This window comes from Bos taurus, chromosome 9 (assembly GCF_002263795.3).
Source record: "Bos taurus isolate L1 Dominette 01449 registration number 42190680 breed Hereford chromosome 9, ARS-UCD2.0, whole genome shotgun sequence".
NCBI classification, from domain to species: Eukaryota; Metazoa; Chordata; class Mammalia; order Artiodactyla; family Bovidae; genus Bos; species Bos taurus.
The window spans coordinates 67433633-67453716 of NC_037336.1; the positions used below are offsets into that span (position 1 = coordinate 67433633).

The window sequence follows — 20084 nt, forward strand, 5'->3', positions numbered from 1 at the left end:
CTAAATGCTGATGACACTGGCTCTACTTTTTAATTTCTGTTGAAACATTTCTGTAAATCTCTTAAGAATACTATTCTATGTATAAACATGCACACACACACGCGCGCGTAATAAAATCTGAATGCTCATTTTCAGTGAAGTGGCATATGAAATGATGTATCATGTATATTCAGTAAGTCTCCTTACATGTCCTACAACAAAAAGACAGATGTTCCTCCAGTGATTCTATTTAATTGTAGTTATTTTCTTGTGGATTGAGTTGGTTTTTAAAATTATTGTTGTGGGAGAATTTCAGACTGATTAATTGGTGTCTGTTTAAAAAAATTTCTAGATCTTGTTATATAATGCCATCTCTCCTGAGGGCAGCAAGTCAGAAAAGTGAGCTGAAAATAATGGGGTTTTGTTGTCTGTGATAATGATCATTGTATATTGCTATTCTAGTGGAGCAAAGTCACTCTCTTAATGGTAAACAAAATGAGATGTGAATATATGTAGATGTGATCATGAGCTCTGAATATCAAGTAAGGCAAGAAGAATTGGGTTAAAATTTAAAAGGATTTTCTTGTTATCTTTACTGAATACCACTCCTTAAGGGATTGGGGGGGGTGGATTTTATGCACTGAAATATTAGTTCATATTTTACAATAGAGAATTAATAAGCAATTGTATTTGGAGGTGGCAGTATTCTTCCAAGCAATATTTGTATCGTGACTTTCACAATTCATAAAATGTTTTGTTAAAACTAGTAATCTTATTAAAATTATGATAAATCTTCTACAGGCTTATGGCACCTGTAAATTTTCTAGAACACTTTGAATTATCAATGTATCTTACTTATAAAATTAATAACTTTCTCCCACAATCATATTATTAAAGTGTTCTTATATGATATACTAGATTTAAACCACTCCTGTTTCTATAGTAGAGAGGATTTTTCTCTACACAGTGACTTTTATATCTGTAAGTGAGCATAAACACAGTATTATTGAAACACAGTATTATTGAAATATATTCTCCCACATTGTTTTTATTCCCCTTCAATTCTGACCCTTGCTGTAAAGGACTTTCTGTTTTGCTAGGATGGCACAGATAACGGAGCTAGTAGCTTGACCATAAAAGTTCAGATGCACTGTTTCATGTCTCCTTTGGCAAGTAAAGCTTAATATGCAGCATGAGCAAATGTAACTGAAAGAGAAGACAGAGTAGATTACAAATAAGTGCTTCCTATAAAGGTGTATCTGTGCATCTGTAACATTAAGTAACATTTTAAAACAGAACACATGGTTAAAGGGAAATCTGATACAAAATTTAAAACAATCTCTCCCATGCCTCCTAAATAAATGAATTTTTATTTTTCCAGTAAATATGTAAAGTAGTATTTAGTCCTTAAAAAAAAAAAGAACTAGAGTTTGCTAATGAGAGATGTGGGGACAATTAAGCCTCACGTTATGGCATTTTACTGTAATATGCAGCATGCCTGCTTCTCCTTGGTAAAGACTCTTCAATGGAAATCTGTTTCTGTATGTATATGCAAATATATAAAAGCCTATGCAGAGATATAGCCCCACACAAATAATGAGGCTCTTTTGATTTTCTACTTAATACATTCTGAATTCTTACTACTGTACTTCCTTGTTAGCCTACTTCCTCATAACAAGCTCTTGCTGCAACAACAACAAAAAAAATGTGAACCTTACATATTTGTACAGAAAACAACCAATTGGAGTAGATACATATGATGTGTTGTACTACAAAGGCTTTCCAACGTGGACCTGGATCCCTTCGGAGTGCCAACAGCAGATCTCTTATTATGCTTTGGTCTCATCTTCAGTTCCAGTGACAAGGTGTTTTTTTTTCCCCCCTCTGGCTGAAATCTAATTACTAGTGAAGCTGGCAGGATTTCATCTTGTATCTACACTGCAGTAACAGAGAAAACATTCTTTTAATCATCTTGCATTTGAAAAAAAGGAGCACTTAAAGGGAAAACATCCTGGGAGAGAAACAGAATAAAATAAATACATAAACATTGCCCCCAGTGGGTTTCATAGGTTCCTCCCAAATACTCACTGATGAAATTTTTCACCTTAGGTGTGCGGAAGGCTATTTTGGACAACCTTCTGTACCTGGAGGATCGTGTCAGCCATGCCAGTGCAATGACAACCTTGACTTCTCCATTCCTGGCAGCTGTGACAGCTTGTCTGGCTCCTGTCTGATATGTAAGCCAGGTACAACAGGCCGGTACTGTGAGCTCTGTGCTGATGGATATTTTGGAGACGCGGTTGATGCAAAGAACTGTCAGCGTAAGTCGTGAACTATTGATGCCCCTGACAGAATTGATGCATTGCTCCTCAAAGTAGCTGATGAGTTCTTGAGTGGGGATTGGAGTAGGAAATTACCTGTAATACATGTAAGATAGATATCCAGCCTATACACAGAGTCTGAATATTCTAATACATTTCCTTTGTTCTAATAGATTAAATCCTCTCAAAATTGCTGCATTATTGAAGTATCATTGTTTTTCAAATGATACACATATTTCTGTTTACACATGGGATAAAGACTTTTAAGTAAATTTTTGTCTATGACAGGAAAGAAGAATTTGAAAATTAGGCCCTATGTATCCTTATTGTTGATCTCAATTCTAATCACTTTCTTGAAATACATTGATCTGGCCATATTATTTCATTAGTATCTGTCAGTAGGTTTTAATCTGTTATGCTTTCATATGTAAACTTTACATTCTTGTGTTTCACAATAGGTGAAATATACTGCCAGTGTTCTTACACACCAGCATTTGTAATTGTTGAATGATTAACCATCAGCTTAAGACTACTCATAGAATGCCATTTCTGTATTTTACTTCCACAGAATAGCTATTGTAGGACTTTATTCATATTAGTCAGTACATTCCTACCCTTGTCTTGAATTTCTCAACTATATTATTTGGTATTGCATAGAATATTAGTGGTAACATGCAAGAGAGATCTCATTGTGGAGAGTCAAACAGACGGAGCATCCTTGTTAGACCAGCTCAGAGCTGAACACTGCCATAATCGACTTCACCTACTGTGATAATCCTCAGGAAGAGCAGATTATGATACCAGCTTAACAATTCACTTCTGCTGACTTCATTATATAAGAAGGGATTCTTCTAGCCATTGAGTTAGGTCCCAGGACCTGTAACTTTACAGAAATCACTGGCAATGTTGTGCCTGTTAGTATCTTTGCTATAAATACCAATGACCTGCTAAGTCCCCCACTTCAAGAAGAAATGTGTCTTTCTCCTCACAGGTTTGGAAGATGAGGGCCAACGTTTTGTCATTTAAACATGACAATTTGTTGAATCAAAAACAAACCAGTCTCTGCAATAGTCAACAGCTATTAATATTACCTGTAAATTGTCAAGTTTTTTCAGCAAAACTCCCAACAGGCTCAGAAGCACCTTTAAACACTGGGTTTATGGCATCTGTATAAAATCATTAGGCACTCAAGAAACTCTCCAGTTCAAGCATATCATCTAGGATCTATACTTTCTACCAATGTGACTCTGGGCAAGACATTTGAGCTCACTGAGATTCAGTTTCCTCATTTACATAAAGCATTTTAATTTTCTATGGGAATTAAAGGATCTAACACATGAAACTGTCTAGTGAGCTGCCTAGGGTATTCTTACCTGTTGGCTCCTTTGTAGAGATGCTGACAGTAATTTTGAATATTTATGGCTCACCAATTCTAGAGCTGTGTTATTCACTGAATGACCTCCTTTTCTATCTTCCAATAACCTCTTCTACAGAGTAGAAGAGACAGTTCCACTCTTTATTGTGGTGAATTCAGAATCTGCAGCATGAAGTCTTAAGAACACAGAGAAGAATATAGTATAAAAGCATTTTTGAATTGTCACCAATTTTTTTATCACTTGCCATGAAGTATAGACATGATTATGTTCTTAATGCTCTTTAGATTGAGCGACTTCACTTTCACTTTTCACTTTCCTGCATTGAAGAAGGAAATGGCAACCCACTCCAGTGTTCTTGCCTGGAGAATCCCGGGAACGGGGGAGCCTGGTGGGCTGCTGTCTATGGGTCGCACAGAGTTGGACACGACTGAAGCAATTTACCAGCAGCAGCGGCATATAAAAATATCAGAAACTTATTTATTATCTATTTTATGACGTTTCATAGAAATAATAGCTCCTCTATGCATAATTAGTAAACGTTTACAAAAATAAAATTCATAATAAACTATTATTTTAGTTGCCCCTGGATCTGTTCATAAAAAGTACATCTCTTCCAATTTGCCCTTTAAATTTACATATATTGTTTGTGTCATACATTTTATTTTAAAATTGCACTAAAATTCTTCATTTCTTTATTTTTTTAAAGTATTTTAATTGGAGGATAATTACTTTACAGTATGTGGTGGTTTTTGCTATTCATCAACATGAATTGGCCATAGGTATACATGTGTCCCCCCATCCTGAACCCCCCTCCCCACCCTATCCCTCTAGGTTGTCCCAGAGCACTGGCTTTATTGCTTTATTTTTTAAATGACTTTATAGTAAATTTAATCATTGTGTTCCCCACTCTAATAAAAAAGTGACTTTTAAATTATAAGGTATTTATTTTTTAAATTGATATATATTATATATATATATATAAAACATGTAAAGAAATTAGAAGTATATATAATAATTCTCAGGATTACTCTGGTATCTCAGATAGTAAAGAATCTGCCTGCAATTCAGGAGACCTGAGTTTGATCCTTGGGTCAAGAAGATCCCCTGGAGGAGGGTATGGCAACCCACTCTAGTATTCTTGCCTAGAGAATCCCCATGGACAGAGGAGCCTGAGGGACTACAGTCCATGGAGTCGTAGAGTTGAACACAACTGAGCAACTTCATTTTTCTTTCTGTAATAATTCTAGTAGTCAAATTAAATGGATATTTAAAGAAAATATATCCTTCAGGCTCTTCTTACATGCCAGCTATACACCATGCTGTGCTTAGTTACCCAGTCATGTCCGACTCTTTATCACCCCATGGACTGTAGCCCACCTGGCTCCTCTGTCCATGGGGATTCTCCAGGCATGAATACTGGAATGCGTTGCCGTGCCCTCCCCCAGAGGATCTTTCAAGCCCAGTGATTGAACCGAGGTCTCCTGCATTTCAGGCCAATTCTGTACCATCTGAACCACCAGGGAAGCCATAGACTATCCTTAGGCTACCACCTGAGGAAGATAACTGGCTGGGGACAGTTTTTTAATGACCACCCAACTAGAATCAGGTTAGCAGACACTGAAGGCCAAGCTACTGGAAGAATAATCAAGCAATTTTTAAGAAAGCAGTAAAACTAAGTAGCACCTCCAGTCAGAGGAATAGAAAAATAGCATAGGCTGATGGAGTAGCTATTTATAATGTATTTATAAGTTGTACTCAAATTGAAGTATTCAGAGATAAGAAATATTGTACAAAATTTACCAAAACTATCTATGAATAATCTATATGCCTGTGTCATCTCCCACTCACATTTTTATTCTGGTATCAGTGCAATTATATGTACTGTTAAAAATACACTTGCAGAGTACAGAGTGAACCATTAATTGCCATTCTGTTTGTGAAAAAGTCTCTTAATTTATAGACTGATTTATTATATGTTTCAGAATAATGTCAGACAGCTTCATAACAGAAAATGATAAAAGATTACTGAAATCAAATACATTTTCTATTGTTGGAGATAGTATATAAGTTGTAAAACAAATGTGCTTTTTAAAAGTTATAATGCTATACTGCTAACACTTTTGAAAAAATTTTGTCTTATATACATTTTATTCAATATGTTTTTGTAAATTTAAGGTGTACAACCTTTTTGATAAATTTATACATTGTAATGTGGTTGCCATTGTAGCAATATTTACCCTGTTACATAATTATAGTACAATATTTTTGTCTATGTTCATTATAGCTGTGCATTAGATCACTATCTCTTACTTACTACTTGCTGCAAGTTTGTACCCTTAACATCAATTTTACTCCTCCAGCCCCCCATCCAATGGTAACCATCATTTCACATTGTTTTTTATGAGTTTGACTTATTCAGATTCCATATATAAGTGATATCACGTAATACTTACCTTTCTCTTTCTGATTTATCTTACTTAGACTAATATGCTCAAGGCTTATCCAAATAGCAGGATAGCCTCCTTTTTCATGGCTGAATAATATTCCTGTGTGTGTGTGTGTGTGTGTACACGCACACATGACTCTTTTTAACTATAGCCCACCAGGTTCCTGTGTCCATGAGATTTTTTCTAGGCTAGACTACTAAAGTGGATTGCCATTTCCTTCTCCAGGGGATCTTCCTGACTTAGGGATTATACCTATGTCTCCTGTCTCTCCTGAATTAACTGGTGCATTCTTTACCACTGAGCCACCTGGGAACCCCTCCATTGTGTATACACCACATCTTTTTATCCACTTATCTATTGATGAGCATTTGGGTTGTTTCCATGTCTTGGCTATTGTGAATAATGTTGCAATAAACATGAAAGGGCATATGTCCGTTCAAAATACTGTTTACATTTCCTTTATGTATACATCCTGAAATGAGATCACTGGAATGTGTATAGTAGTTCTACTTTTAGTTTTTTGAGGAACATCTGTATTTTTTTCCATAGTGGTCAGACCCATTTACGTTCCCACCAGTGATGTATAAGGGCTCCCTTTTTCACCACATTCTCACCAGCACTTACTGTCTCTTGTCTTCTTGATGGCAGCCATTTTAACAGATGTAAGGTAGCTCATTGTGGTTTTGACTTACAATTCCCTAATGACTAGGATGTTGAACATCTTTTCACGGCCTGTTTGTCACTTTGATCTCCTCTTTGGAAACATGTCTACTTTATTTCTTATGACTTATATACTTTTCTAATCTTAAATATTTTTCAGATTTATACGTTTATTTTATGTTTCATCTTAAGCTCATATTTTGAAATTAACACAAAAACTGGCATATAGTAAATAATCATTTGGAAATGATAATGTTGCTTCATTAATGGTAGCATTAATATTATTCCATGGATGGTATTAATTTTGATAATTTCTCAAAATTATGTCAGCTCTAGAGTCAGTATGCTCTAGAGTCAGTATTACTTATATGGAGATTATAGTATTTTCTGTGTTACCCCAAATGCATCTGTGAAGAGGCAAAACAGCTGGAGGAGTGATGGAAAGAACATTTTACCTGAAATCTGCTAATTCACTTACTAATCGTGTGGCCTTGTCTGACTTTGAATTTCAGTGTCTTCATTCTTACAACTGGAATAATAATGGTGACAATAATATTTTTACAACATATGATGTGCCAGGAACTGTGCTTTTGCTTTCATAATTCATCTCTACAGCTTACAGAGTTGTTGTAAAGATCAGATGATATAATGCCTAACAGAACAAGAACACTTAGCAATCAGAAAGCATTCTATTCTAAAACTTTATGACCAGTGTTCCATTATTTAATAAACCTCTGAAGACTATTAGAATACATTTCCCAACCACAGATCTCTCCTCTCTTTGCAGCTTGTCACTGTAATGCCAACGGCTCCTTCTCTGAGGTTTGCCACGCTCAGACGGGACAGTGTGAATGCAAACCTAACGTGCAGGGACGTCGGTGTGATGAGTGTAAGGTAAGAAGTTGGAGCTGACCGGTGAATTACTTCTTCCTTCAAACTTGTCATTGGCTTTCAGAAATGACCTATACCCGAGTATATTAAAAGACAAGTTCAAGAATATCTCATTCTACATGTAAAATTACTGTGATCATTGAAATTAAAAAGAAAATAGAACAACATTTGCCATACACTAGCATTTGACCCTCAACCTATTGACACATTTCCTTGGTAGTGAATTTATGTAGTATTTAATTTAGGTGTTTCTGAAACCACATACAAATTTAATCCCTGTCATGGTGAGTCACATACTCTTTCCTTTGCCTTTATGTTTTTGGCAGGAGAAAAAAATGTCATACCCTTTGCTTTTATCAAGCACTTTGTTCTAGTTCCATCATTTAAAGTTCCAGTGAGCATTCTGCTCAACAAAATTTTTCAGTATAGAAGCAAATCAAAGGATTTCTTGGATACCATTTTGCTAAAATGAAACAAAAATCAAAATACGTTGCTCTCTTTTCCTGGATACGTTACCCTGCCTTCAGTATGCTGAGCACCTTGAGATTCCTCCATGAGAGTACATGGATTTGCACTATTTCTTTCACATAAATAGGTAATTTCTCATGATAAACACTGTTAAGCAGAACCAAGCATTTCTCAGATGCCAAATTGGCCATTCTGTAGGAGGTTTAAAAATATTATTTGCCTCTATCTCTTGAATAACATGTATGCTCTCTTTTTTTGTTTTTATTTTTCCATTGGCTTTTAAAGCCCACTATGTGGTGGGACCCAAAGAAGCGAATCTGTGTGTCCTGTGGATGCAGTCCCATGGGCTCTGTGACACCGTGGTGTGATATTACAGGAAGATGTGTCTGTAAATCAGGCTTCGTAGGGAAACGATGCAACCTCAGCAGGCAGGTGCACCGACAGGAGGAACAGCCACAGAGAGCGCAGTGGGTGCTGGGGTCTCCCCAGAGGTGGGGCGCCAGCGGCTCCAGCGGATGCCCTCGGGGAGCCTATCGGCCTGCGGCTCCGGTAATTCGAGAGGTGCTGCATGGCTCTTGCCTCAGCGTGCTGTGTTCCGTGTGCTGCTGCTGACCTGTCCTGGTGCCATTTTACTACATAATGGTTGCTAAGTGTGTGAATTGCAAATGCGAAAACTTGGCAATTCCTGATTGAAGTCTTGCCTTTAAAAAATAGCTACTGATAACGTTTATTTAAAGCTCGTTCAAGTTCATAGGGTCACAAAAGTTTCAAGTGATCATTGATATGTAGAAAACAAAGAAAAATGTGTCTGTAGCAAACTAACATCTTAAAAGGGGAAAGAACCCCAGGCATCATTTTAGAGCAAATGAAGGGAACAAACAAATGAATGAAGGGAAATCTGACAAAGAAAGTGACTTGCCTAAGAAAATCCAGCCCACTGATCTGACCTTTGACTGACCTTTCATCATAGCTAGTGACTGTTACATTACCACATTATAATTTTGTCCATGTATACAACAAACACAAGACACACATTTTCACACACTGGAAATCTACAACATGCACAAAAGAAGGTAGCATGTCTTCTACTATAAAAGTTTGATCCTCCTTCTCACGGGGCAAGACAAAGCAAATGGTGGAAGGAAGGAATTTGGGAAGGGAGAGAGAGGAAGAGAGGATCAGGGAGAGAGGAATAGGACTGAGGCCAAGATGCTGAGTACCAGGACACAGGACTTGTCAGTGGAGAATCAGAGCTTAGGTGAGAACTAAGGGTAGGGAATAGAAGAAGGAGATGGAGAAGGAGTAGGAAAGGAAGAGGTAAAAGAAGGAGGAAGGGGGATGGGAAAGGGAGGAAGATGAGGGAGGAAGGCAGAAGAACAAATTTATAGTTTTATTTCTTGCCTCTTTATTGACATTTGAAAAGAACTGGTTTTGATATCAGACTGCCTGAGGTCAAATCCCAGCTGCAACACTTCTGGTCCACCATAAAACTGTTTCTTATATCTTTTTGTAATTCAGCTTCTTCATCCATAGTAGGAACTACATCATAGAGTTTGTGTGTTGGCTCAGATCCTCCAAGGAGCAAATGCCAAGAGATTTACTGGAGGAGACTCCAGTGAAGGGGAATGGGGATGGAGCATCATGTGCAGGGAGACTTGTGCTGAAATGTTGGGTCTGTCCCTGTGGGAGGAGAGAGGGAAAAAACTATGGATAGAAAAGACTCACTGAATGAATTCTGCCCAAATCTCAAATTCTTGGCCAGGCCAGTTGGGAGTGCCCAAGCAAAACTTACCCATTGGAGGAGTCTTGGATGGAGCAGGAAGATTCGAGTACTTCAGTGTACCAGTAATTGACTAGAAGAAGTGTGACTTAGAATGATTCACTAGATTCAAGAGAATGGAAGCTGGGGCTTGTCAATTAGTGACACTCCCACCGCAGGCTCTCTTGCAGGGAGGTCTTCCCAGGCACCGCTATGGCTGTCTCCAGGTTGTCGTGAGAGGAGTGTATAAAACACTATTATTATTGTTATTAAGTGGAGAAATCTTTAAAAGAGATTATATTTTTCAGAAATAAATGCATACATTTAGAGTAAAAGAAAGGGACCATAACTGATCACTATGTCTCCAAAATGGGCTTTCCCACGTGGCTTAAGTGTTAAAGAATCCTCCTGTCAATGCAGGAGACTCAGGAGATGTGGCTTCAATCCCTGGTTCAGGAAGATTCCCTGGTGGAGGAACTCGCAATCGACTCCAATATTCTTGCCTGAAAAGTTCCATGGACAGAGGAGCCTAGTGGGCTGCAGTCCATGGGGTTGCAAAGAGTCATATATGACTGAGCATGAGCATGCAAAAATGTCTCCAAAACATAAATTCAGCAGAATTATTAACCCTTATTCACACCCTCTTCCTACATATCCTACAGCCCTGATGTATGGAGTGGTGTTTTGTTCTGAGACCACTTTTCTTCTGATACAGTATATGTGACAGCTAAGAGCACAGACTCTGAAGCCAGCCTGGCTGATTTGGAATCCTGACTCCACAACTGGCTAGCTGCTGAACAAATTATGTGACCCTTCTGTGCCTCAGTTTCACCACTCTAAAAAGTTGATGATAATAACTATCTTTCGGGATTGTCTTAAGAATTTAAATGAGTTCATATTTGTAAAGGGCTTTAGAAATGTTGCTTGGCAAGAACAATATGTAAGTGCTAGTTTTTATTATTATCCCAAATGAAAATAAATTATATGAGCTCATCAAACTTCCCACTGAGACTAGGCAGGCACTTGCTTCTCCATATGTTTTACCTCATTAATCTCAATTACTAAGAATGTTCTTTAAAATTTGTTTACTGCAGCGTTTTCCCTGGACTGTGAGATAAATTTTTGAACAATTTATTAAAATTTTATTACTGAAATTTGGTGATATTTGTTTTGGTATAACTGTAGCTCAGTTGGTAAAGAATCTGCCTGCAATGCAGGAGAACCTGGTTCAATTCCTGGGTTGGGAAGATCCACTGGAGAAGGGATAGGCCACCCACTCCAGTATTCTTGGGCTTCCCTGGTGGCTCAGCTGTTAAAGAATCTACCTGCAATGCGGGAGACCTGGGTTCAATCTCTGGGTTGGGAAGACCCCCTGGAGAAGGGAACAGCTACCCATTCCAGTATCCTGGCCTGGAGAATTCCATGGGCTGTATAGTCCATGGGGTCACAAAGAATCGGACACAACTGAGCCACTTTGACTTTCAGGTTTTAAAACCACACTAGGTAAATATTAGAAAAGTATGATAGAGACATTACTTCTCATATATTTATTTACATAATAAACTTTGGAATTTTTAAAATAAGTAGTAATTTGAAAGTTATTTTATTGGTCTATCCATTAAGGATATTTGTATAGATAGATATGCTAAGTAAAGCAAACTTAGTAGGTAAAGATAAAGATAAAGTACTATCCCTACAATGCACATTCTAAGTCAAGAAAATTTAGGAAATAAAAACAAATGCAAAATATTACTTTTTTAAAAAAGTGTTACTATGTAATGCTCTAGTCTTTTTTTCTATGTATATAAGTTTCTATTTGTTTGTATCTGAGTGGTATGTGTGCCTTTGTGGGTATGTAATTAGAATCATAATGTGTATGTAATTTTGTATTCTGCTTTTTGAGATTTTACTTAATGCTATATTCTACCCATATTCATATCATTAAAATTGCTTCAAAACAGGATTTTAATGATTTTATATATTTTATAACATGAATGCCTCATAATTTACTTTATTCAGCTTTTTCTCTAACATTGAACATTTAAGTACCTCTATGGTTGCTCATTATTATGATAAATAATACTGTAATAAGCATGCATGCATTTTCTCAATTTCTGACGATTTCTCTAGGCCTGGTATTTAGAATTGTACACTGAATTGCTTTTTATGAATAAAAATATTACATGTTTTCTTTTTTCCTATAATTAATTTCAAAATCAAGTAACGTCATTTGTTACAAGTGTCACACAATTTCTTTAATTATACAGTGAATCTGAATTAGAACTAAAAATAATATCAAGAACTAAAATAAAATAAAGAGCTATTTATTTTATTTATTTCATAAAAACAAATGAACTAAAAATAAAAGGAAGAACAAATGTAAAGATTAAAATTATTATCAACCATAATCAACCCATTTTAGATTTAAAAAGAAAACTATTCTTAGCAACAATCATTTTAAGAGACTAATTTTCAGTATGATTTGGTTTTATAGGACTTATTTTTAATATTGTTAACAATAATGACAAAAATACATAATGAGGCTTAATCATTACTCTTTGGGTAGCTCACATTAAATAGCAAGATTTATTTTTACCAAGAAGTAATTATTAAGTCTAATTTTCCAAAATAAGAATTAGTTTAACAAAGAAGTAATTACTGAGACTAATTTTCCAGATTAAAATATCATAATAATGTGACAAACTTCTGCTTGAAAGACAGCCCTGACATACTTTAAGTAGGATATGTGCTTTTCACTTTTCTGCTAGGAATGATTTTTAATCCATCAGCATTTTCTAATGTAGTCATTCTAGGTCTGCTAACACGCATTTCCAGAAAGTCAGCCAAAGCTAGTGATGCTGGGCCATGGAAGGTCATTTGTTACAAATAGATAAGGGATATGCATATGAATAACTCATCAGAGATGGAAGTTTCCCTTCATCTACCTAATTTGGTGCTCTGATATGTGTTCTCACAAATCAACTTTGATTGTTAGGATGAAACCCAAGAAACTAGATGTTAGTTACACCAATTATTTTGTCAGTATAGGCATAACCAAAGAGTTACATTTATCATGTGAGCCCCATAATGATGATTTGAAGTATTCATGGATATATGACAAAAATTAGACCCAATATAAGAGAAAAAAGATTTATTTTAACTTTAGGCTGCTGCCCAATAATATTGAAAGCATTTTTACCAGTAAAAGGACTTTAAAATGTCTGAAAATAATCAATTCTGATTATTAGAAATGAAACCAAAATTTTCTTTAAATAGAATTGCCATCCTCACTTATTTCCACATTGCCATTAGAATCTTGAGACATATAGGGAAAGGCTGGTGAAAATATCACAGACTGAATCATAACACCCTAATTCCACCAATAATCTCAATGAAATTTCAGAGTAATTGCAGTTTTCTCTTGGACATTGTAGAAAAAGTCCACTAGATTAAATTATAGTCCAATTGTCATAACATCACTGAAGAACCATTATAACCCACAGGCTCCTCTGTTCCCACCTGATCTTGCAGTGCATCTAGTGCCATTGTGAATTAATTGATTTAAATCTAATTTTTCTCATTCTGCTTCTATGCCAGCCTGAAACCTTTGGCCTCCAATCAGCAAGGGGGTGTATCCCCTGCAACTGCAATTCCTTTGGGTCCAAATCATTTGACTGTGAAGAGAGTGGTCAATGTTGGTGCCAGCCAGGAGTAACAGGAAAGAAATGTGATCGCTGTGCCCACGGCTATTTCAACTTCCAAGAAGGCGGATGCACAGGTCTGTAAATGAGACTAAGCTCAATGCATTTATTACCTGGTTTGGTATTTAGGCTTCTATAGCAGTTTGTTCTACAAGGTTGCCAGAGATTAAATGAAATACACCAGGACAACAGGCAAACATATAATACAAAAAAATGCTTAACCTAATGCTTGACATATGTTTTTAATAAGTTAAAGGAAATACATTGTAATCTGAAACACTGCCCTGTAAATAGCTGTGCCTGCAATAAAAATCCATCAGCAGATCCCAGTTCTGCTGTCTCCCTCCGTCTGTGACCTCTGTCCAGCCAGTCACTCAAAGGGTACTGCAGCCTCAAAGAGATGTTCAATTTTTCTGGTGCCAATGTTACCTTGGTTTAAACTTTACTCCCAAGCTAATATAGTTCAACTTTCCCTTTTCCTGTTGCAAAATTGGTACAACAATCAGGGAAGTTAATATCTTTTTCTGGTACGGTAAAAAAAAAAAAAAATGTTTTCATCCACTTTCAGGTGCCTTGAAAACTGTGATGTTCTGAGAGCAAAATAGATTGGCTGTAGATGTTTGTTAGTTCCAGAGAAAATGTAAGCTGGGGTTGCTAACGCTGGCTCCCTCAAGCAGGGTTCTTATGTGTCTAGCCACAGCCTTCCTACAGATCCTGAATTAAGAAAATAGGAATTAACAGTACAGATGAAAGTAAAGTTTGAGCATTTGCCTTGATTTTATACTACTAAGTTGGAATCGACCTCTATTCCAATAATCACTTGGTAGAGTATTACTCTCATTTACTAAACTCAGTAGTACAACATTGATGATACTCGTACGCTTTCAGAACATGATAAATACATGACAAGATTTTAAGACATGATTATTGACTACTAAAGAAAATTATGTTAGGGGTGGGAAGAATAATATTAAAAGCCAATACCCTAAAGATATTCTCAACTACTTCTGATGAACAGTTTTTATCATAAATTAAGCCATTATAAATTATTCTGAATATTATTATTATAGATCTTCTAAGAATCTATGTATAATCTCTAAGACAATATCTGTAGTTACTAAAAAGTATATAAGGCTGCATTTTAAAATGTACTCTATTCTTTATAAAAACAACTCTCACTAGCATTTTTACTTAATATTAATTGAAGAAAAAGTGCTACAAATTCAAATATATCCACTACCAGAAATTATAAATATCAAAAACATTATTTTAAAATGATGAAATGATGATAACATTTTAGAAATGCAAACCTAGTAGCATTCTAAGCCAAAGAAGCAGAACAGAAAAAAAAAATTTCTTAAGCATAAAACAGCAGGGTAGCATTATGGTTGAAAACATGACTCTCACCAAAGAGCCTGGATTTGTTTAGTGGCTCTCCCACTTTAGAGATGTGGGTTCAATCGCTGGGTCAGGAAGATCCCCTGGAGGAGGGCGTGGCAACCCACTCGAGTATTCTTGCCAGGAGAATCCCATGGACAGAAGAGTCTGGTGGGCTATGGTCGGTCCATAGAGTCTCAAAGAGTCAGACATGACTGAAGCAACTTATCACTGCACACCACCAACAATTATTATATGACCTTGACTGAGTGACCTCACCTCACTGTACCCTGCAAATTTCATCTATTAAATTAGGGAAATAATAGTATCTGCCTCACTTGGGTTTTGTAAGAATTAGGTGACTTAATGGCCGTCTACTACTGTGGGCAAGAGTCCTTTAGAAGAAGTGGAGTAGCCGTCATAGTCAACAAAAGAGTTTGAAATGCAGTACCTGGATGCAATCTCAAAAAAGACAAAATAATCTCTGTTCATTTCCAAGGCAAACCATTCAATATCACAGTAATCCAAGTCTATGCCCCAACCAGTAGTGCTGAAGAAGCTGAAGCTGAACAGTTCTATGAATACCTGCAAGACCTTCTACCACTAACACCCAAAAAAGATGTCCTTTTCATTATAGGGGAGTGGAATGAAAAAGTATGAAGTCAAGAGATACCTGGATTAACAGGCAAATTTGTCCTTGGAATACAAAATGAAGCAGGCAAAGGCTAACGGAGTTTTGCCAAGAGAACTCATTGCTCATAACAAACACCCTCTTCCAACAACACAAGAGAAGACTCTACACATGGACATCACTTGATGGTCAATACTGAAATCGGATAGATTATATACTTTGCAGCCTAAGATGGAGAAGCTCTATACAGTCAGCAAAAACAAGACTGAGAACTGACTGTGGCTCAGATCATGAACTCCTTATTGCCAAATTCAGACTTAAATTGAAGAAAGTAGGGAAAAACCACTAGACCATTCATGTATGACTAAAATCAAATCCCTTACAATTATACAGTGGAAGTGAGAAATAGATTCAAGGAATTAGATGTGAGAGTGGCTGAAGAACTATGGATTGAGGTTCATGACATTGTACATGAGGCAGGGATCAAGACCATCTCCAAGAAAAAGAAATGAAAAAAGGTAAAATGGTTGTCTGAGGATGCCTTACAAATAGCTGAGAAAAGAAGAGAAGCTAAAGGCAAAGGAGAAAAGAAAGATATACCCATTTGAATGCAGGGTTCCAAACAATAGCAAGGAGAGATAAGAAAGCCTTCCTCAGAGATCAATGCAAAGAAATAGAGGAAAACAATAGAATGGGAAAGACTAGAGATCTCTTCAAGAAAATTAGAGATACCAAGGGAATATTTCATGCAAAGATGGGCACAATAAAGGACAGAAATGGTATGGACCTAACAGAAACAGAAGATATTAAGAAGAGGTGGCAAGAGTATACAAAAAACAATACAAAAAAGATCTTCATGACCGAGATAACCACGATGATGTGATCACTCACCTAGAGCCAGACATCCTGGAATGTGAAGTCAAGTGGGCCTTAGGAAGCATCACTATGAACAAAGCTAGTGGAGGTGATGGAATTCCAGTTGAGCTATTTTAAATCCTAAAAGATGATCCTATGAAAGTGCTGCACTCAATATGTCAGCAAATTTGGAAAACTCAGCAGTGGCCACAGGACTGGAAAAGGTCAGTTTTCATTCCAACTTCAAAGAAAGGCAATACCAAGGAATGCTCAAACTACTCCACAACTGGACTCATCTCACACACTAGCAAAGTAATGCCTAAAATTATCCAAGTCAGTCTTCAACAGTGCTTGAACCATAAACATCCAGATGTTCAAACTGGATTTAGAAAAGGCAGAGGAACCAGAGATCAAACTGCCAACATCCTCTGGGTCATCGAAAAAGCAAGAGAGTTCCAGAAAAGCATCTACCTCTGCTTTATGACTACATCAAAGCCTTTGACTGTGTGGATCACAACAAACTATGGAAAATTCTTAAAGAGATGGGAATGCCAGACCACCTGACCTGCTTCCTAAGAAATCTATATGCAGGTCAGGAAGCAACAGTTAGAACTGGACATGGAACAACAGACTGATTCCAAATTGGGCAAGGAGTATGTCAAGGCTGTATATTGTCACCCTGCTTATTTAACTTTTACACAGTATAACTTTTATACTTTTGTACATCATGTGAAATGCTGGGCTGGATGAAGTACAAGCTGGAATCAAGCTTGCCAGGAGAAATATCAATAACCTCAGATAGGCAGATGACACCACCCTATGGCAGAAAGCAAAGAAGAACTAAAGAGCCTCTTGATGAAAGTGAAAGATGAGAGTGAAAAAGTTGGCTGAAAACTCAGCATTTAGAAAACTAAGATCATAGCATCTGGTCCCATCACTTCATGGCAAATAGATGGGGAGAGAATGGAAACAGACAGACTTAAATTTTGGGTTCCAAAATCATGGCAGATGGTGACTGCAGCCATGAATTTTAAGACGCTTGTTCTTTGGAAGAAAAGCTGTGTCCAACCTAGAGAGCATATTAAAAATCAGAGACATTACATTGCCAAAAAGGTCTGTCTAGTCAAAGCTATGAATTTTTCAGTAGTCACGTATGGATATGAGAGTTGGACTATAAAGAAAGCTGAGCACCAAGAATTGATGCTTTTGAACTGTGGTGTTGGAGGAAACTCTTGAGAGTCTCTTGGACTGTACGGAGACCCAACCAGTCCATCCTAAAGGAAATCAGTCCTGAGTATTCATTGAAGGACTGATGCTGAAGCTGAAACTCCAATACTTTTGCCACCTGATGGGAAGAACTTACTCATTTGAAAAGACCCTGATGCTGGGGAAGATTAAAGGCGGGAGGAGAAGGGGACGACAGAGGATGAGATGGTTGGATGGCATCACCCACTCAATGGACATGAGTCTGAGTAAGCTCTGCGAGTTGGTGATGGACAAAAAAGCTTGGCGTGCTGCAGTCTATGGGGTCACAGAGTCAGATGTGACTGAGAAACTGAACTGAATGGCCATAAAGTATCATTTTAAATATAGAGGTGTATACATGTCCATCTCAAACTCCCTAACTGAATGGTTAATTTCTATTTGCAAGTAATGATCCAAACTGTCCCAAGACATTGTTTAGCCCATAAATTTAAGCATATTGTGAAGCATTTTTTTCTTAGTAAGTGGTACACATAAAGTAAGTCCTTTGGCTTAAAATCAGCACAACAATAATAATAATAATAATAAACAATGGCTAACATTTATGTCAAGTGTTGTGCTAAACATTTTCCACAGCTGGGGTAGGATCCTGTGAGCAATGATAAGTGTGACCCCTTGAAAAGTGAACTTAAATATCCTAAATGTATTTTTAAAGGATTTAATCATCATGTAACTAACTAAAAGATTTCTTATAACATTAGTCTTCTATTTGAATCTGAGTATTTGATGGCATTTTTCTTTCTTTCACTTCTTTGATTTGAAATGGTGCAGTAAAAAGTACTCAGCAACTGAGTCAACTGTAGCTAAAAGTGGCCTTGGATGCCTTCCTTGTCTTGGATGGCTTTGAAGATCTGTCAAATCTTTTTGTTTTTCTTCAGATCTTATGTTTGCATTCTTTGAGAACGTGTAATGGACACGGATGTTTTCACTCTTCACAGGAAGGAAATATTAATCTATAGATCATGAAAATTAGTTATGAACTTGGTGGTGGTTTAGTCACTAAGTTGTATCTGACTCTTGCGACTCCATGGACTCCTCTGTCCATGGAATTCTCCAGGCCAAAATGCTGGAGTGTGTTGCCACTTCCTTCTCCAGGGGATCTTCCTGACACAGGGATTGAACCCTGATCTCCTGCAGGCAGATTCTTTACCAACTGAGCTATGAGGGAAGCCCATAGTTATGTTTAGTTATGAACTTAAATCTAAAAACAATTAACCTTATAGTATTTAGATATAAGGGAATACAGTTAACAGGAAATCTGATATATCAGTTCCTTTTATCCTTAATCAAAAAGCTAAAAATGTTTGACATTTTTAAGCTATTAGTGAAACTCAGTATATATTTACTGAATAACCACTCTGGTGTATACTATGCTTGTGTGCATGTGTGCTCAGTCGCTTCAGTCGTGTCTGACTCCTTGCAACCCTGTAGACCATAGCCCAGGCTCTTCTGTCCATGGGATTCTCCAGGCCAAAATACTGGAGTGGGTTGCCATGCCCTCCTCCTGGGGAATTATACGGTACTATGATATGAAAAATGAACGAAGTGAGTTGTCATTTTCAAGGATCTTTAACTATAGTATGGAAAATAAAACAGCATAAATCACAGAGAAACCCACAAACAAAAAATTCAACACTTTATATCATTTTTTTTTTCTTTTTTAATCCTTTCACCTGTGAAGCTTGTGACTGTTCCCATCTGGGTAATAACTGTGACCCAAAGACTGGTCGATGCATTTGCCCACCCAATACCATTGGAGAGAAATGTTCTAAATGTGCACCTCGTACCTGGGGCCACAGCATCACCACTGGTTGTAAGGTGAGTGAATTGCTTTATTTCATCTCATAATGTCATTTAAGGATTTCTATTTTGGTAGAACTCTGTAGTTGGGCATTTCAAGAGTCAGTATTACGAAACGATACAGATCTATTGCTATAGCATGATTGCAGAATCGATCATTATCTTACATTTTACTTATAGGAAAGATGAGTAAAGCAAGTACACATTTATATAGCTTAATCCATGATACTTTCAAAAAAGGAAGACAAAGACCCAAAAATTATAAAATAAAACTAGAAACATCTCTAACTTCATACCTACACACAATGAAATGTTAATATATCTCCAAAGTACAAGGAAATTAAGAATGAATTTTTTAAAAATCCACAAGAATTCCCCCAAAATTTTACCTAGATATCAGTTTTGGGGAGCTAGTTGAGAGGATTCTGAAGTCATTTAAACAACCTTTAGCTTACAAAATTCCCCCATTTTTTCCATGAGTGAACCATAGTAAGTGATATGGCCAGACTCACATTTAGAGAAATTTATACAGCTTCAGGGCAGAAGGTTGCTTATA

At 36.8% G+C, this 20084-nt stretch overlaps 1 protein-coding gene across 1 annotated transcript in view; it reads left to right on the forward strand.

Moving 5' to 3' along the window:
- The window catches only part of LAMA2 (laminin subunit alpha 2), a 699730-nt gene that overhangs the window by 444265 nt on the left and 235381 nt on the right, over positions 1-20084 (forward strand). Inside the window, exons 19-22 of the mRNA XM_002690220.6 lie at positions 2089-2300; positions 7571-7677; positions 13499-13679; positions 19410-19546. Of these exons, the coding sequence (XP_002690266.2) occupies positions 2089-2300; positions 7571-7677; positions 13499-13679; positions 19410-19546 (637 nt within the window). The remainder of the gene's footprint in view (positions 1-2088; positions 2301-7570; positions 7678-13498; positions 13680-19409; positions 19547-20084) is intronic.